Genomic DNA, 21,167 nt, shown 5'->3' on the forward strand with positions numbered 1-21,167 from the left:
CCTACTTATTTAACTTCTATGTAGAGTACATCATGAGAAACGCTGGGCTGGAAGAAACACAAGCTGGAATCAAGATTGCCAGAAGAAATATCAATAACCTTAGATATGCAGATGATACCACCCATATGGCAGAAAGTGAAGAGGAACTGAAAAGCCTCTTGATGAAAGTGAAAGAGGAGAGTGAAAAAGCTGGCTTAAAGCTCAACATTCAGAAAACTAAAATCATGGCATCTGGTCCTATCACTTCATGGCAAATAGATGCAGAAACAGTAGCAACAGTGTAGACTTTATTTTTTGGGAATCCAAATCACTGCAGATGGTGACTGCAGCCATAAAATTAAAAGACATTTACTCCTTGGAAGGAAAGTTATGACCAACCTAGATAGCATATTCAAAAGCAGAGAGATTACTTTGCCAACAAAGGTCCGTCTAGTCAAGGCTATGGTGTTTCCTGTGGTCATGTATGGATGTGAGAGTTGGACTGTGAAGAAAGCTGAGTGCCGAAGAATTGATGCTTTTGAACTGTGGTGTTGGAGAAGACTCTTGAGAGTCCCCTGGACTGCAAGGAGATCCAACCAGTCCATTCTGAAGGAGATCAGCCCTGGGATTTCTTTGGAAGGACTGATGCTAAAGCTGAAACTCCAGTACTTTGGCCTCCTCATGCAAAGAGTTGACTCGGCCACCTCATGCAAAGAGCTGACTCACTGGAAGAGACCCTGATGCTGGGAGGGATTGGGGGCAGGAGAAGAAGAGGATGACAGAGGATGAGATGGCTGGATGGCATCACCGACTCGATGGACATGAGTTTGAGTGAACTCCGGGAGTTCATGATGGACAGGGAGGCCTGGTGTGCTGTGATTATGGGGTCGCAAAGAGTTGGACACGACTGCGACTGAATTGAACTGACAGCTTCCACTTTTGCCTTCCTGGATCAATGCTAAGACTGTCGTGTAAGGAAGTCAGGCTACCCTAATAAAGAATGAGAGGTCATGCATAGAAAAATCCAAGGAGCCCTCAGGAGCAGCCAGCACGATCAGACATGTGAATGAGACGATCTTGGGACTCTCAAACCCATTCAACTCCCAAAATAAAGGCAACTGCGTTAAGTGAGGCCATACAAAAACCAACAAAGGAAATAACCAGGCTAGCCATGGAATCATGAGAAATAATCACTATTGTTTTAAGCCATTATTATAATACATTATCACATAACTGTTTCAATTCTTACTATATGGAGAAATAAATGCCATTATCTAAATAAACCTAAGACGGAAAGGCTTGTATAAATATCACTAGTGGAGGAGGGAAGAAGGGAGGGAGGCAGAGAAAAAAAATCACTAGTGGAATAAGTAAAGCATCTTGAATGCAAAAGAAAATACTATTATTTAAAACTAGTAATTACAGATAATTTGTTAAGCATTTTTTCTTTATAAAAGGAATTCCAAATTCTGTTAACCTACATTTCTAAGAATGAAATTCCATGTCCTTTTTCCTCAATTACTAGTTTTTGAAAGTCACAGTAAGTAGAGCATAGATATACATTAGCAAAATATCTATCACTGATAGTTTACTTTTTATGAGTTCAATTTATAAATCTCTCCTTATTAGAATTACACTGAGCAAATGTTCAACACAAGTCGCTACAGAAATGCTCTGAAGAAATCCAAAATAATTTTTATAACGATAGTGATTTTTATAATTTTCCATCAATAATGACTATCTTCATATTTATTCATAAGTGAGAAATTACCAACATAACCATGACTTGGTATTACTTAAAATTCACAATACCTATTTTTACATACCTCTATAGTAGGATGAGTATTATGCTTGTAAGCAGTATATAAGGGAAACTGAATCTGAAAAATTTTTGCCACACACAGTAAGAGTTTTTCCTTCTCATCTGTACTCCACAAACTAAAAGGATCAGAGTTCTTTGAAGATTCTTCCTCAGTCAGATTACAAATTCTTGTAGAGTTTGATTTTTTTTCTATTGATTTTTGTCTTTCTGTACTTCCCTCATTACATTCTCTTTCTATATTCTGTGGTTCTTCCGCTTGATTACTCTCATCTTGCCATGTGGAATCTATGTTGATAGTAGTACAATGTTTACAAAGCTGATCTCGGAGCACTTGAACTTGGGCAATCACTAAGTTAATAAGTGCACACACTACTTGGTTAAAAATCTCCAAATGCTTATACTCTTTGAAGCAGCACAGACATTGCCTACAAGAGAAAAAAAAAATTTAATTAATAAATGCTTCCTAAAGAGGCAACAATTATATCCTTCTAAAAAACAGTATTAAAAAAGTAAATACTAAAATATTATTTTCAAGTAATTATTTCCTCCCTTCTGATAGAGTAGCACTATAAAAACTTTAAAAGATAGCATCACACCAAAAACTGATACTGGTAAAAAGTCACTAGATTAGATTGACAGCTATCATCTTCAGTTTTATATTTTATCTATCCCTCTAGACTTCCCTTCCGTTGTAGCTCAGTTGGTAAGAATCTGCCTGCAGTGCAGGAGACGCGGGTTCATTCCCTGAGTTGGGAAGATCCCCTGGAGAAGGAAATGACAACCCATTCCAGTATCCTTGCCTGGAAAATCTCATGGACAGAGGAGCCAGGTGGGCTGCAGTCCATGGGGCTGCAAAGAGTTGGGCACGACTGAGCGACTAACACTTATCCCTCCAGACAAAGAACTACTTAAGAACAAGAATTACGGCTGTATCTTTGCTTCTCTAAGTACTAAGTACTCAATGCATGTTTAATACGTTATTAGGAAACTGACTATAATAAAATACCTTGTTAGTAAACTTGACTCATTATCTTACATAAGGGATTTTGCTGTCAACTAATAAAAAAGTTTACATTTTGGGGGGGCAGAAGGGATAAATGTATATGTATGGCTGAATCCCTCTGGTGTTCACCTGCAACTATCACAACACTGTTTGTTAATCAGCGATACCCCAACAAAAGCTTCTTTTTTTAAGTTACATTTAAAAATAATTTGCAGCGGACTACACTGGTAGTACGGTAGTTAAGAATCTGCCTTCCAAAGGGAGGATGCAGGTTCAATCCCTGGTGGGGAACTAAGATCCCACATGCCACAAGAAGCCCCTGCACCACAATGAAGACACAGCACAGCCAAAAAAAACTTCTAAATAAAAATAAAAAAATAATTTTCTTGGGATTTTCCTGGCAGTCCAATGGTTAAGACTCTGTGCTCCCACTCTGGTCAGGGAATGAAGATTCCACATGCCAGCTGTGCAGTGGCCAAAAATAATAATTTACCTGAAGGCTATTTAGAAGGACGTTCCTACCCTATCTGGCAGATCAAAAGTGTTTAGGAATAACACTTACACACACACTTACTTCAGTTCCAGTAAAAAACAAGAATAAAAATAATAAGAGTCTAATTATTACACATAATTATAGTTCTCTTAGACATGTTCAGTTAGAACAGTGCCTAGCATTTTACAGATAATCAAAGGGGTCTGGTGAGTCAATAAGTAAATGATACACAAGTACCACGTTATAATGTATACAAAGACAAATGACAGTTAAGCGACTATCACAATTTGCATCTATTTATCAAAACAAATCAAAACTCTTACTGTACCAAAAAGATCACCAACTTCCTGTATGGCCATATAAGAATAACTTCTTTTTCTCTAGATGTGGAAGATCTGAAGTATGGTCACAATTCTTTAACACTCTTCCCTTTAAAAAGGGAAGCCCAATTTTCCTCCTCTTGAATGTGGACCAGACTTAATGACCAATGAACGGAATGTGGCAGAAATGACAATGTGTGACATCTAAGACTAGGTCATAAAAGACCTTGCTTCTGCCTTGCTCTTTTGGATCACTCACTCTGAAGGAAACCAGCTAACATGTAAGACACTCAAGGAGGCCAAAGCAAGGTCCACATGAGAAAAAACTAGCCTTCCACTAACCACCCATTTGCCAACCATGAAAGGGAGTCAACTTGGAAATAGATCCTCCGGTCTCATGTAAGGTCATGACTACAACCGGAACCAACCAACTAAACCACTTCCAAACTCCTATTCATACAGTAATTGATGATAAATGTTTATAATTGAGATAATAAATGTATCAGGATAAGAAATGCTTGTGTGTTTTTTTTTCAATTATTTATTTGGATGTGCCAGGACTATCCCATGGACGGAGGAGCCTGGTAGGTTGCAGTCCATGGGGTCTCGAGGAGTCGGACACGACTGAGTGACTTCACTTTCACTTTTCACTTTCATGCATTGGAGAAGGAAATGGCAACCCACTCCAGTGTTCTTGCCTGGAGAATCCCAGGGACGGGGGAGCCTGGTGGACTGCCGTCTCTGGGCCCACACAGAGTCCGACACAACTGAAGCGACATAGCAGCAGTGCCAGGACTTAGTTGCAGCATGGGGGATGTAGTTCCATGATCAGGGATCAAACCCAGGCGCCTGCATTGGGAGCAAAAGTCTTAGCCACTGGACCACCAGAGAATTTCCTATTGTTGTTTTTAAAACACTAATTTAGGAGTACTTTGTTACACAGAAATACACAAATGATATACCAGGACTATTTTCTAGATGGCAAAATGAAAGGAATTTTATCTCTAAGGCCTCCTCCAGCTTTAAGTTCTATAATATTACAATATCTACAAGAAGAAAAACACATTAATCAACATTTTTCTGATGAATAGCTTCTTTCTTTAGGTTTAGGAAAGACCAAGGTCAAAGGGAAGAACCATACATTTGACTATCTTTAGTGAAAATGGCATCTTGAGTTTTTCCTCAAAAAAACAAACTTAAGGTCAGAGTTCAGATCAGTAAAGCCAAAGAGTTAGTCAAATTTACTTTAAAAATTCACTGTCAGGGATGGACCTAGAGATTATCATACTAAGTGAAGTAAATCTGACAGAGAAAGACAAATATCATATGATAATCTCCTATATGTGAAACCTAAAAAAAAAAAAAAGATACAAATGAACTTATTTACAAAACAAACTCAGACTTCAAAAACGAATTTATGGTTGCCAAAGAGGAAAGGTAGGGGGGAGGGATAATTTAGGAACTTGGTATTAACATATATATACTACTATATATAAAATAGATAACCAACAAAGACCTACTATTCAGCACAGCGAACTCTATTCAATATTCTGTAATAACCTATGTAAGAAAAGAATCTGAAAAAGAATAGATACATGTGTAACTGAGTCACTTTGCTATACACCTAAAACTAATACAATATTGTAGATCAACTATACTCCAGTATAAAACAAAATTAAGAAATAATAAAATTAAAATACACTATCATGATACGAGCATTAAATTGTTTGATAACTGACTAGGAAACTAATCTTAAAATACTAAATTGATATATGAACAAAGTAACAAACTGGATCTAGGTCCTTACAGATGTAAAATATACACATTCAAGGAGAGTTGAGGATTTAAGATAATACACACACACAAACACATATCTTTAAAATAATTATATACTATATAAATTATACATTGTACTGCCTCCTCAATTTTGAGAAGTCTAGGTATCTGAATTCTCAATTCAGCATGTCTCTCTGTATCCACACCCACAACACAAGGAGGGAAAAAATTTTAGTTTTTGAAAACAAAAACATCACCTTTTCAGTTAAGCCCAATCTGATTTTACAAATAAACTTATTTCTTCTATGTTGTAAATCACACTACAAATATACATAAGGAAAAAAATCATTAAAGAGATAATGGAAGAAAAGATGACAGCAAGAAATTCTGGATGTTAGAAAAGGGAGGAAAAACAAGTGTGTTCCAAATAAACAAACTTAGAAGGGGCCACAGGAGAAAACTATCAGCAAAAAGATTCACCCCACAGAACACTGGAAAAGCTCAGGACTGAAGAGGTTCAGACACCTCAGAAGGTAGAAATAAAGGAAATAGGACTAAATGAAAGGTACTGTTAAAACCTGCAGGCTCCCATTCCAGACAGCAAGAATACTACCCCTACCTGACCCAGGAAAAGAAGAAATTCTTACTGTACATAAAATGAACAAGATAAACTCAGGAACATAAGATACTGAAGAAGGCAAAGATAAGAAAATCAAAGTGAGAATTATGTAAAATTATGACTGAATGGTGAACCTCACTCAAGTATCCTTCTCTGCCCAACCATCAGATTAATGTATCTCCAAGGGGAAAGATTCTATTTCTATTCTAACAGAAATGTTCACATTTCTATTAGAAAATGTGAACAACCAAGAGAGAACGCCTATAATAAAGTCTGCTCAACATTTTACCACATCATACAGTACATGCCAAAATCTGAGATGCCCCATTCACACAGAACTTGCAATCCATTTTTCAGTGGCCCTTTCTTAACCATGAAAAGATAGCCAAGGATACTAAGACTTTCCAGGAAAAACTGTGTCACTAAAAACAGATGAAAGCAAACAAAAGAAGTTTAGAGGCAGTAGATAAAACACAGCAAGAAAAAAGGTTTTAATTTATATCCTCAGAGAAATGAAAGATACTCGATTACCAAAACAACAGAATACTGTTAAAAAACGCATTCCAGTTACAAAACAGAGCCATTTAATGTGTACAGATGTGCACTATATACCTTTTGCTTATATATCATTCACAATTTAAAAAAAAAATTAAAATTACATCAATTTGTAAAATTCAATAGTAGATCCAGAGGTAAAACTGAAGAAATCTCCCAGAAAGTAGACTAGGCAAAGAAAAATAATGGGGAGAAAAAGAAAACTATCAATCAAGGAGGTATAATTTCTGACTGATATTTGCAAGAAGACAGCAGAAAATACAGAGCTAAGGAAACTATGAAATAAAAATAAAATTCAGAACTGAAAACCCACGAGAACACGTATCATCATGAAATTTCTGAAGCCAAGGAGGGATAAAGATCCTAAAAGCTTGCAGGAAGAGTGAAAAGAGTGACATGGAAAAGCTCAGGAATAAAAACAGTGCATACTTCCTCAAAGTAATACTAGGAGATAAAATACAATGGAATAACACTTTCAATATTCTGAGAGATAATAATTTTCTATCTAGTATTCTATATCCAACAAAAGTTATCAATAAACGTAAGGGCAGAAGAGACATTTCTTTTTTAGGCCACAAAGGTCTAAAAACCATTTATCTCCCTGGTAATTTTTCTCAGAAAACTCATCATCCAAACAAAATAAAGAAGTAAACTAATAAAGATGGCATGCAATCCATGAAACTAGAGATCCAAGACAACAGAAAAGCAAAAGAAATTTCAAGGATGATCTAAAGAGAAGATAGCTGTTTCAGTAACCCTAATGAGAAATCAATACAGACTGGAGTAGGAAGATGAAGTCCAAAGGAGATGGAGGGAAGGAAAGAAATAACAGATCACTTAATGATGTATAAAATGTAAAAACTAGTACTAAGAAAGGCTGTAGATTTGGGGGAAGAATAAGCAATTCCCACCCAGAAAATTAATCAAATGAAAAACAAGCCATTAAACTCTATGAAACAAAGAATAACAAAAGGAAAACAACAATTGATATATTTTAAGGTATAAAGTGAATCACAGAATCTTTTTTGGCAATCACTGAGCAATTATTTTCATTTTTAGAACTACCTCAAGAACTGACATAACTATATTGAGAGGATGGGGAAGGTTAAGTGGGTGAAACCATTATGCATCAGAAAAGGAAGTTCACAAATTATATCCAAAATTAATAAAGCAATAGAAATATGATTTTTGATATAGCTGAAATATAATTACTATTTCAGAAAATAAGTTAATGTCAAAACCAACATTTTAAAGAATTGAAAACAGAAATGGGTCTGAGAAGACAGGAGACAATGGACTTTTTTACAGGCCTTTTCTTCCCATTTATTTTTTAAACTCTACACATATTGCTTTGTATTTGTACACCAAAATCATATATTACCTTTGACTACCTGAGCTTATCCTATTTTATTCTCTGTCTTACCCCTATTACTACCAGCCTGATAAGACTTTTATTACTTAAGTAGAGTTTTGTGCTGCCTATGTGAGTGGAGTACGCTTACACTTAAGAACACACAATGATAAAAATTTCTAAATGATAATATAAAATGCATGTGTGCTCAGTCACTTCAATCATATCTGACTCTTTGTGACCCTACGGGCTGTAGCCCACCAGGCTTCCTCTGTACATGGGATTCTCCAGGCAAGAATCCTGGAGTGGGTTGCCATTTCTTACTCCAGGGAATCTTCCCAACCCAGGGATCGAACCCATGTCTCCTGCATTACAGGTGGATTCTTTATCCATTGAGCCACTTGGGAAGCCCCCAACATAAAATATGTAGCATTAATTAATATAATAAAAATACTAACTACACATTCATGAGGAAGCTATATGTCAAAATTAAATTATTTCAACCTGGATTCCATAATTTGATCTAGCAAATATTCCAACAGATCTAACATTTTCCTGGCCTGGTACTGCTAAACATGAGAAAAAACTATTCATCTACAGTATCCAACCTTAGCAAAAGCTTATTTATGAGCTAATTTCTGAAAAGCACTACTTTGAATAGTGGTCAATATCAATATCCCACTAGCCACAATCTTAATGCCAAAATAAAGACTAAACTCTTAAACAGTGGAGAATATACATTAACCTATTCAAAAGCAGTAGTATCTAAAACCATTCTAAAACAGTTTTAAAATAAAGTTGATTAAAACAATAAAAATAAGCAATAGCCTCAAATATTTATTAAGTAACAAATGACAAATAAGAAAGGTACAATTTTTAGCCTGAAAATACAAAGAATCACCCCCTACCTAGCACTCAGAATTCTTTCAGGGGAGAAATAAGATTAGAAAGTAGACAAGCAGGAGACAATGAGGAAACCTGAATGGCTACTAAAGGCATCTTCAAGATATAAACATAATAAGCCTATTTTATAATAGGCTTTAAACAAGTCAAAAAAAAAAAAAATCTGGCAGCAATTCCAACAAGAAGGATTTTGCCTTGTAGGATCAATGCCTTCATCATTAATGACATTTCCTTTCATATCCATATATGCTCTTTTCCAAATTTATATTCTTAAATTTATTCTAATATTCTCTCCCCATTCTCTGAGAATTCATTTTATTTCCCATTTCATTCCAATTTCCCATTCCAATAGTGATAAAATAATGATAATCTGTTAAAGTAACATACATAACTACTTAAATCTTACAAAGAAGTGACAGCTATATTACTGAGATGAAGCAATTAAAAATGATGACGAAATAAGGATGACACGGTCATTCTGTTATGCACCTAAAACTACCACAACATTGTTAACTGATTATATTCCAGTATAGAACAGTTTAAAAAAATATTTGATGATATAGAGACTGATCACAGTTCACATAAAAAAAATCAGATTATAAAAGATACAGTTTTATAATCACATTTTTGTAAAACTTTAAACTTTACTGTTTCCAACCTTACACCAAGGTTATGCCAAAAAAATTTACCAGTTGTCAATCTGGGTGATGGCATATTTTCCTTTTAAACTTTTATCTTCTGTATTTTCTAAAAAGATTTTCACAGTAATTATATCCTTTAAACAGGAGGAAAATTATAAAATATTAAAGCCTTCGAACTTTCTATAAATATTAAACTTTTAACATACTGCATTTTCAAGTGAACATTCTCTTTCACCTATATCCTGGCCAATCAATATATCAGAAAAGTGATTCTTCATCACTCATAATCTTAGGGAAGTTAACACTTTTCTCCCAGAAAACCTATAAAGAACATTTTGTATGAGATGTCATGGGTCCATTTGTGCATGAAGGTACACTGATGGATTTTCCATGGTCATGAGCCACCAAGTTAAGACTTTCTTTTGTAAATTAACTTTGTCTTGCTGCTGCTGCTGCTGCTAAGTCACTTCAGTCGTGTCTGACTCTGTGTGACCCCATAGATGGCAGCCCACCAGGCTCCCCCATCCCTGGGATTCTCTAGGCAAGAATACTAGAGTGGGTTGCCATTTCCTTCTCCAATGCATGAAAGTGAAAAGTGAAAGTGAAGTCACTCAGTCGTGTCCGACTCTTAGCGACCCCATGGAGTCCAGCCTACCAGGCTCCTCCGTCCATGGGATTTTCCAGGCAAGAGTACGGGCTGGAGTGGGGTGCCATTACCTTCTCCAACTTTGTCTTATTAGTAGCCAATTATCCCCTACAAGAACCACAATCTTAACCTAAGCAACAATATTTTTTGATACCCTAGAGAGAAACAGGAGCAGGGAGAGCAGAGCAGGCGAACAGGCAACAACTTTTACTATACAGCACTGCGATCCAACTGGATATTTTACTGTCACTTCTCTCTTCTATCAGTATGAATGATTACAAGTGTAATATTCTACTTTTTGGTATTTTTTACTATCAGCTAAATAACTATCGCTACTTATCAACATGTGAACAGCATTATAAATATGACAAACTGTTTTCCAATTTGACATTTCATTCTTTGGCTTATGTACCCCTTCAACATAGATTTCATTTTCTAAAATAAGTTTTAACAATTTTAATTAAAATAAGTGTTTAATTAAGTTATTTTGTTTAGATACTGTACTAAGTATCTTGTTTCTTCAACTTCATGAAGACAGTAGTAGCTTTATTATTACTCATTTCACAAGTAAGGAAGTAAGAGTTTACAGAAGTTAGCTAATTTGTCATAATCACCTAGTATACAGGTGATGGAGGACTGGAAGCCACATCTACTGGGCTCCAAGGCCACAGTCTAAAGCACTATATTCCGGAACAGCATCAGATAAAAGGCAGAGTCTCTACAGTGAGAGCTACAAATTACTGCCTGCTGCTGCTACTGCTAAGTCACTTCAGTCGTATCCGACTCTATGTGACCCCATAGACGGCAGCCCACCAGGCTCTCCTGTCCCTGGGATTCTCCAGGCAAGAACACTGGAGTGGGTTGCCATTTCCTTCTCCAATGCATGAAAGTGAAAAGTGAAAGTGAAGTCGCTCAGTCGTGTCCGACTCTTAGGGACCCCATGGACTGCAGCCTACCAGGCTCCTCCATCCATGGGATTTTCCAGGCAAGAATACTGGAGTGGGGTGCCATTGCCTTCTCCGAAATTACTGCCTAAAACTGTACATATCAAAATTTCATTTATATTTTCATTCCCAGTCCACAAACTCCAAGTTAAAGTTTCCTGATACAAGGACTGAGTATACATCTAGGATAAATGTGAACTAGAAAAGGACCCATTCAGCTCCACTGATAACTAATGGTGAGATGCCAGGAAAATGGTAATTCTCTGAATTTCATTTTATTTAGTGGCACACTTATAAATCCTGAAATCAGGAATAAGATTTTATCCCAGTAAATAACATGTTGCTACCGAGCTGTAGCTGCAATAAATTCAAAATTATGACTCAAATGTATCATTTCTCAGCAAATACTTTAGATTTTTAATGTTAATTTTAAATCATTAGTATAACGAAATATCCAATCATCTATCCTACCCATAATGAAAGGGACAAACAGTAAGCACAGATAAACTTAAGTCAAAAGAAACTCAGGTCAATGGGACTCAGCAAAGAGATGCCCAATAATAATGGCACTTATGTTTTAAAATCTATAATCTTTTTGGAACAAATACAAGCACCGCTTTATTGACAAGAGAGAAAGAGAAAACACAGGATAAAGGGATGTTACTGTAAAGCAAATGCTATTTGAAATTAAACTATTCTGATAAACTCCATGATCAGTCTGTCACCTCACAACATTCACCTCTGTTATTACTGTATTTAATGTGTTCATTAATCACTGCACACAATGCTTCAAACATTTTTTTTTCCCAGAAAATTTCAGAAGAGCTAAGAATCTTTAAACAAATAGATACGTACGTAAAAGAATTTTTTAGCCATGACCAGCTAAACTCATGTCGAGGAACAGTAATTTGCAAATCCCTGCTATACACTGTGGTTATATTAATGACTGTTCTGTACAATTTTATTCTCTCTATATATTTGTATGAAATTTAAAAATCAACCTAATATACATAATTATTATGGAAGGAACAAATAGAAAGTAGCTCCCAGAACGGTCAAAGTGTCCTCTACTATAATACTGTTTTAAAAGTTTAAGTTTGTTATAGATCTCTAGCTATGACATAATGATTGTTCAATCTCTCAAAATAATTATTTTTTACCATTTCAGTCATTTCCATGTTTCTAAGTAATGACAGAATCCTTCCCATATTTCTAAACAATTCATGTTTTAAAAGCAAAACATGAATGATCCCAAGAATAACCGGAGAAGATTTAATATTGATAAACTGTGATTTAATGACAAAAGGTATATAAACCAAAACCCTAAAGAAAAAATTTGATGACAGTGTAAATTTAAAATACAACAAGGGGGAATTCCCTGGTGGTCTAGTACTTGAGCTTCCACTGCAGGGGTACAGGTTCAATCCCTGGTCAGGGAACTAAGATTCCATAAGCCCTGCAGCATGGCCTAAACGAATTAATGAAGCTTTTCAAAAAAAAAAAAGAATATAACTAAAAATTCCCTGGCGATCCAGTGGTTAGAACTCCATGCTTTCACTGCCAAGAGTTAAAGTCAATCCCTGGTTGGGGAACTAAGATAATATAAGTCACGTGGGTGTGACCAAAAAAAACAAAAAATTAAAATATAAAATAAAATACAACTAACAAAGTTAGTCTTCAAAGTACTTAAAGACGCATACCTCTGTGTCCAGGAATTGATATAAGCAAATATTTTGAGAGTATGTTCCTTTCTGAGCTGCAGTCCATCACCACCTTCTATATCAGATACTGAAAGAAAGTAGAAAAAGTAACTTTTAAATTATGAATAAACAATGCTAAACCAGTATTAAAGTCAACAGGGACTTCCCTGGCAGTCCAATGGCTCAGACTCCATGCTCCCACTGTAGGGTACGCAAGTTCGATCCCTGGTCGGGGAACTAAGATCCTGCATGCTACACACAGTGGCCAAAAAAAAAAAAAAAAAGCCAATACTTAAAAAAAAAAAAAAATAGATTTACAAATATTTCACATAATTTGTTTTTGCTTTCACTAAAGAAAATAAATCTGTTTAATTAATGACTAATATGATGCTTTGTCCCACAAAGTCTCAGAAAAACTCAGAAATTAGAAACATTGAGTACTTCTAAAAGGAGGAATATAAGTGAGGTTAAAAAATAGTAGAGCCTTATTAAGAAGCAGTTAGACAAACCCCCATACCCTTTACTGCCCTCCCACCCCACCCACCCACTTTGTGTGTGTGCACAGAGGCGCGCGCGCACACACACACACACACACACACACAAGACCTCCAAAAGTTTCTCTGGAGGTGCTGAACCAGAGAGAGCTGTGTTTAGAACACTTAGATAGCTGAAAGCGAAGAGTATCATACTGAAAACATTTAATTTCTCTGTACAAGCATTCCCTACTCTGTAACGTAAACATTGCTATGAATCCTTATATAATATAAAATCTTACAATAAAGAAAATGAGACTAACAATAAAATGTTACAAGCAGACTATTCAAAACCTATGAAACTATAACCAGAGCACTGATAAAACCAGTAACTAGTCTGATTTAAGCTTTTTTAAAAAATACAAGCACAGTTAAATCCATTGGCATTTGTGCTAACTATTGTCAGTCAACATTCTTCAGCTTTAAACCATGAGGTTCATGCTTCATCTTTTGATACGAAGGTGCTTGAGGGCATTCAATTCTAACAAAGATCATTTCCAAAAATTAAAGATTGAATATAATCATTCTCATGAATCTATCCTTTTTTTATGACTTTGCATCTCCACATAGCTCTACAAAGTAGAAAATACAGGGGTTCTTGAAGGCAATAAAGCAATCACATGCACAAGAAGGCATTTTTGAGGAATGTCAGCTTTGTTATTCTTTTTTCATATACTACTAGAGTCTTGTCTTTAATCACAAGAAACCTTTCATGAATTACTATAAAACAATGTGATGGCGGAAAATCTCATATGAACTAGTAAGATGTTCCATTACACTAGTATCTTTCCACTATTTACCAACTGTGTATGGCTTAACTTTCATTTGTAAAAATAAAAACCTCTCCCTGTTCTAGATCAGACTATATACCTTTGACAGTGTGGATCACAATAAACTGTGGAAAATTCTGAAACAGATGGGAATATCAGACCACTTGACCTGCCTCATGAGAAATCTGTATGCAGGCCAAGAAGCAACAGTTAGAAATGGACATGGAACAGACTGGTTCCAAATCAGGAAAGGAGTGCGTCAAGGCTGTATATTGTCACCCTGCTTGTTTAACTTCTATGCAGAGTACATCATGAGAAATGCTGGGCTGGATGAAGCACAAGCTGGAATCAAGACTGCCGGGTGAAATATCAATAATCTCAGATATGCAGATGACACCACCATTATGGCAGAAAGTGAAGAACTAAAGAACCTCTTGATGAAAGTGAAAAGAGGAGAGTAAAAAAGTTGGCTTAAAGCTCAATATTCAGAAAACTAAGATCATGGCATCCGGTCCCATTACTTCAAAGCAAACAGATGGGAAAACAATGGAAACAGTGGCTGACTTTATTTTGGGGGGCTCCAAAATCACTGCAGATGGTGATCGCACCCATGAAATTAAGACGCCTGCTCCTTGGAAGAAAAGTTATGACCAACCTAGGCAGCATATTAAAAAGCAGAGACGTTACTTTGCCAACAAAGGTCCATCTAGTCAAAGCTATGGTTTTTCCAGTAGTCACGTAAGGATCTGAGAGTTGGACTATAAAGAAAGCTGAGTGCAGGGGAATTGATGCTTTTGAACTGTGGTGTTGGAGAAGACTCTTGAGAGTCCCCTGGACAGCAAGGAGATCCAACAAGTTCATCCCAAAGGAAATCAGTCTTGAATACTCATTGGAAGGACTGATGTTGAACCTGAAACTCCAATACTTTGGCCACCTGATGCAAAGAACGGACTCATTTGAAAACACTGTGATGCTGGGAAAGACTGAAGGCAGGAGAACAGGACAACAGAGGATGATCAAATGGTTGGATGGCATCACCGATCGATGGACAAGAGTTTGAGTAAACTTTGGGACTTGGTAATGGACAGGGAAGCTTGGCATGCTGCAGTCCATCATGTTCCAAAAATTAGATAGAAATAAATAGAAGTCTCATATCCATGGAACTTTTAACATCATTAAGTGTCAATACTGCCCAAAGTGATCTATACAGTCAATACAATCCCAACCAAAATCCCAACAATGTTTTTGCAGAAATAGAAAACTCTACCCTTAAATTTATAGAGAATTTCAAAGGATCCCAAATAACCAAAACAATTTTGTAAAACAAGAACAAAGATGGAAGCTCAAATCTCATGATTTCAAAACAAAGTACACAAGTAAAAAACCACAATGAGCTATCCCTTCACACCCATTAAGATGGCTACTACTGGGCTTCCCTGGTGCTGCTGCTGCTAAGTCACTTCAGTCATGTCCGACTCTGTGCATAGATGGCAGCCCACCAGGCTCCTCCATCCATGGGATCTTCCAGACAAGAGTACTGGAGTGGGTTGCCATTGCCTTCCCCACTTCCCTGGTGGCTTAGTGGTAAAGAACTGCCTGACAATGCAGGAGACACAGGTTTAATCCCTGGTCCAGGAAGATCCCATATGCCACACAGCAACTAAGCCTGTGCACCACAACTACTGAGCCTGTGCTCTAGCGCCTGGGAGCCACAACTACTGAGCCCAAGTGCTGCAACTACTGAAGCCCACGAACCCTAGAGTTCATGCTCTTCAACAAGAGAAGCCACTGCAATGAGAAGCCCATGCACGGCCACTAGAGAGTAGCATCTGCTCACCACTAGAGAAAAGCCAAGAGCAACAAAGACCCAGCACAACCATTATTTTTTTTTAAAGATAGCTACTATTAAAATATCATAAAATAACAGATATAGATGAGGATGTGGAGAAACTGAAACCCTTGAGCAATGCTGGTGGGAATACTAAATGGTGCAACCACTATGGAAAAGAATACAGTACTTCCTCAAAAGATTTCAAAAAGAATTACCATGTGATTCAGCAATTCCACTTCTGGGTATATATATGAAAAAGAATTGAAAACTGAACCTCAAAGAGATATTTGTACACCTATGTTCATAGCAGCATTATTCACAATAGGCAAGAGATAGAAGTAACCCAAATATATACAAACAGATGAATAAGCAAAAAGTGCTGCATACATACAGAGGAATGCTATTTAGCCTTAAAAAGGATGAAAATCCCATCACATGCTACAACATGAATGAGCCTTGAAGACATCATGCTAAGTAAATAAGCCAGGCACAGAAAGACAAAATACTGTATGATTATACTTATAAAAGATCTTGAGTAAACAAATCCACCAAAAACAAAGTAGAATGGTGGTTGTCAGTGGGAGATGGAAGTAAGGAATTGTTTAATGGGTACAGAGTTTCAGTTTTCAAGATGAAAGAGTTCTGAAGATCTGTTGCCTAACAATGTGAATATTCTTAACACTAAATCATACACTTAGAAATGGTTAAGATGAAATAAACAAGTTCCTACTGTACAGCACAGGGAACTGTATTCAATATCTTGGAATAACCTATCATGAAAAAATATATATATAAAAACAAGTCACTCTGCTGTACACCAGGAACTAACACATTATAAATGAAATACACTCCAATAATTTTTTTAAAAAAATAGCTAAGATGAGAAAATTTATGTTATGTGTTTTCTACAATTAAAAAAAAAATCAATAAAAAAAGAAAACAGAGAAGCCCAAACTTCAGTTTAAAAGAAGCCACTGATCTTTACAGATCAAAGATCCATTAAAGTCCACAATATAATAAATAAAGGAAAGAAAAAGGGAAACTTTAAGAAATCCTTCCACCATTTCCTATAGAAGAAACTGTATTTCAACTCTAAAGGGCCAACCACCCAGACAGATAAGAGAGAATGGTGGACTGTCACACAGATCTAAAGAACACCAAAAATAATAGCCCAAGAGAAAAGATCAAAGTGGAATTGGAAACATTAAGGCTGGGTAATCAGATATCCCTCAAAAGGAGGAAAGTTCAGTAACTGATAGAAATGTACCCAACTGACATAATGCGTGAGGTAGCAGGATGGAAATAAGGTGAGGGGTTCTCATTACTTAAAATTTAAAAAGAAAATACTCATGAAAACTTCAAAGACCACAAATGGACATTATGATAACATGATGGCAAGCAGAATCCCAAAAGGAAACATGAGGATCAGATCACATCAGATCAGATCAGTTGCTCAGTCGTGTCCGACTCTTTGCGACCCCATGAATCACAGCATGCCAGGCCTCCCTGTCCATCACCAACTCCCGGAGTTCACTCAGACTCACGTCCATCGAGTCAGTGATGCCATCCAGCCATCTCATCCTCTGTCATCCCCTTCTTCTCCTGCCCCCAATCCCTCCCAGCATCAGAGTCTTTTCCAATGAGTCAACTCTTCCCATGAGGTGGCCAAAGTACTGGAGTTTCAGCTTTAGCATCAGTCCTTCCAAAGAAATCCCAGGGCTGATCTCCTTCAGAATGGACTGGCTGGATCTCCTTGCAGTCCAAGGGACTCTCAAGAGTCTTCTCCAACACCACAGTTCAAAAGCATCAATTCTTCAGCGCTCAGCCTTCTTCACGGTCCAACTCTCACATCCATACATGACCACAGGAAAAACCAAAGCCTTGACTAGACGAACCTTTGTTGGCAAAGTAATGTCTCTGCTTTTGAATATGCTATCTAGGTTGGTCATAACTTTCCTTCCAAGGAGTAAGCGTCTTTTAATTTGATGGCTGCAGTCACCATCTGCAGTGATTTTGGAGCCCAGATAAATGAAGTCTGACACTGTTTCCACTGTTTCCCCATCTATTTCCCATGAAGTGATGGAACCGGATGCCATGATCTTCATTTTCTGAATGTTAAGCTTTAAGCCAACTTTTTCACTCTCCACTTTCACTTTCATCATGAGGCTTTTTAGTTATGAGGATAGGCGGCATAAACCCACACATCTAGTAAGAAACCATTAGTAGATATGACCAAGATCCTACCCCAAGCAAAGGGTAAGTATTGCCATACACAATCTCACAATTATCATATGAAAAACTTCATGACCACTACCAGGCCAAAAGTGCTGAACACAACCTCATATACTTCTTACAAGCCAGTAAGAAGGGTACAAAAGTCCCCTACATGTGAACCTTGAAGTTGCGAACATCCAAAGATGTGAACATGTGTTTGCATGCCCAATCACTTAAGTTAATTCACGTGCCTCACATATAATGACATGCAAGCATCCTCTACAAGTAGTTGTGCTTGTGTACTTTACTGTACACACAGTACTGTACAGAATACAGTAGGACTCTACCATCTCTCATCTCCTCTCCCTCCTACAGTCAGTAACTCTTTCTATTCACTCGATGCCAGCCCCTGTATACCAGCTGTTGTACTATACTACTGTACTCTTCAAGGTATTGTACTTGAAATTAAAATTTAAAAGATTAAAAATGTTTTAGTTTTTGTCTTGTATGTATTATTTCTGTGAAAAGTGTCAAATCTATTATAGTACAGTACTATACAGGTGTTGGAGAAGACTCTTGAGAGTCCCATGGACTGCAAGGAGATCCAACCAGTCCATTCTAAAGGAGATCAGTCCTGGGTGTTCTTTGGAAGGAACAAAGCTAAAGCTGAAACTCCAGTACTTTAGCCACCTCATGCGAAGAGTTGACTCATTGGAAAAGACTGTGATGCTGGGAGGGGTTGGGGGCAGGAAGAGAAGGGGACGACAGAGGATGAGATGGCTGGATGGCATCACTGACTCGATGGACATGAGTTTGAGTGAACTCCAGGAGTTCGTGATGGACAGGGAGGCCTGGCGTGCTGCAATTCATGGGGTCGCAAAGAGTCGGACACAACTGAGCAACTGAACTGATATAGCTGACTGTATTAGTTGGGTACTTAGGCTAACTTCATTGGACTTAAAAACACACTCTTGGAATGAAACTCATTTGTATGTAGGAGACAGCATACTGTCCGCAAAGTCCCAAAAGAATGGTACATGCAAGAAGCTGGGCCCTATCCAGAACCCTAGCCAGCACCAAGGTTAGCCACAGAGACCTACGCAGGTGGGTAAAATGGTTAAAATAAGTATAAACAACCCAGAAGACCAGAACCAGCTAGCACACCTAGCCTGAGTTGTTCCCTGGGTATACAGAAATTACAACTAATGCATCATTTTAAAACTGGAATAATACATATTCACCGATCTTTAGACATAGGACCTTTTCTTAGGATTTTGGTTCACTGACTGGAGTTCTGCATCTTTTATTTCAAAAGAATAAAAGCAGTACACTGGCTGTCATTTCCATTTCAGCTATTACAGTAGTTTAAACACTCAATTTGCAAAGCAATCTAAATATAGAATACTTTCTACACTTTTAAAACATTTACCAACCTATTTGAACAATACCTAGTTCAAGAGAACTTTTTAGTACAACTCATCATCATTAACTCTTTCCAACTTTTTTTCCTTAACCTAACAAGCAGGAAATGGAAACAAAGTCTTGGAAAGGATTAAGGAAAGTTCCCTAAAAGAAATAACTGAAAGATAGGAATTAGTAAAAAGGGAAGCAAGAAGGACAGTAGAAAAGATTAAGAAGGAGTGATGACAAAAAAGCTCACAGGGGATGGAATCCTAGTCAGAAGGATCATCATGTGCAAAGGAAGAGACAATTAAGAGAAACATTATGTACTAGATAACAGTTCAATAAAGGAATATGAAGATAAAGCTGTTGAGGCAGCTAATACATTATCTAAGGCTTGATTCAGTAAATAATGTAACAAGATGCTATTAGAAAATTCTATCAACAATCATAAGTCTTAAATTCTTTAAAACCGGTTGCCTGGAAGGTAAAGTGTTAATTAACTATTTGACATAGAGTTACAAACACATTTAAAAGACCATTCAAGGGGCCAATTAAGGGAATACAAGCCAATTAAAGAAAGGTACTACATAGTTATGAACTTGAATGAACTACTGACAAAATTTACCTTTTAATACCATAAGTGTATTATTCTTTTGCACATATTAGAAATTTTCCAAAGAAAATTTTAGCAAAATCTTCAGAGAAAAAGACTACATAGAGTAACACGACCAAAGACTGAGAGGCAGACTTCTGACCAAAAGAAAAAGCTGTTCTTTAAAACATTAAAACAATGTTAAAATAATGGTTAATCTACAATTTTACACCCAAGTAAGCCTCAATCTAGAATTTGATACCAAGGGTAGACCTCAAGAAGAAGGGTGAAACAAAACCTGGACAAATGTATTATATGTTTAACATTGACAGATCATGAATAGAAAATCAAATTTTAAAAAAGATTAAGAGGTACTTTCAAAGGGGGGTGGGGGGGCGGGGAGGGGAAAAAGGAAAAGAATCTAAGAGCAAAAAGCAAAAAAAAAAAAAAAAAAAAAAATCCCAAAGAAGGAAATAAGCACATGGGTAAACCTAAATGAGCAAACTCATGAAAAATTAACAAATACTTATTACAGACTTTTCTCTATTTACTATGTGATTATATAACTATAAACCCATTGTAAGTTGAAAATACCATAAATTGTGAAAATTAACTCATTACATCTAATCTACCAAGCATCATAGCTTAGCCTCACCTACCTTAAATATGCTCAGAACACTTACATTAGCCTACAGCTGGGCAAAATCATCTAACACAAAGCCTGTTTTACAGTAAACTGCTGAACTTCTCATGCAATTTATTTAATAATGTATTTAAAGGTAAAATCAGAGTGGCTCTATGGGTAAAGAATGGTAAGTATATCAGCGTTTACCCTCAAGACTGCAAAGTTGACTGGGAGCAAGGTTGACTGCAAGCTATGGGGCTTACTGTTGCTGTCCATCCTCATACGAGAGTATCATACCCATATTGCTAGCCCAGGAAAAGACCAAAATTCAAAGTACAGTTTCCACTGAATGTATATCACTTTCTCACCATCACAAAGTTGCAAGTCAGGTACTATCTGTAGTTTGGGAGTCTTTAAAGTCAACTGAAATACTAGATAACATAGAA

General features: G+C 36.7%; 1 protein-coding gene across 6 annotated transcripts in view; it reads right to left on the reverse strand.

The window, feature by feature from the left end:
• Positions 1 to 21,167, reverse strand: part of USP34 (ubiquitin specific peptidase 34) — a 241,283-nt gene that overhangs the window by 183,847 nt on the left and 36,269 nt on the right. For all 6 annotated transcript variants that reach the window (XR_009496463.1, XM_059891776.1, XM_059891779.1 and 3 more), the window contains exons 2-3: positions 12,753 to 12,840; positions 1,806 to 2,226 (exon numbers count right to left, since the gene is read on the reverse strand). Coding sequence is in view for 5 of the 6 variants with exons in the window: in XM_059891776.1 (XP_059747759.1) it covers positions 1,806 to 2,226; positions 12,753 to 12,840 (509 nt within the window). In the remaining variant the exon portion in view is untranslated. The remainder of the gene's footprint in view (positions 1 to 1,805; positions 2,227 to 12,752; positions 12,841 to 21,167) is intronic.

Source organism: Bos taurus, chromosome 11 (genome assembly GCF_002263795.3).
Source record: "Bos taurus isolate L1 Dominette 01449 registration number 42190680 breed Hereford chromosome 11, ARS-UCD2.0, whole genome shotgun sequence".
Classification (NCBI taxonomy): domain Eukaryota; kingdom Metazoa; phylum Chordata; class Mammalia; order Artiodactyla; family Bovidae; genus Bos; species Bos taurus.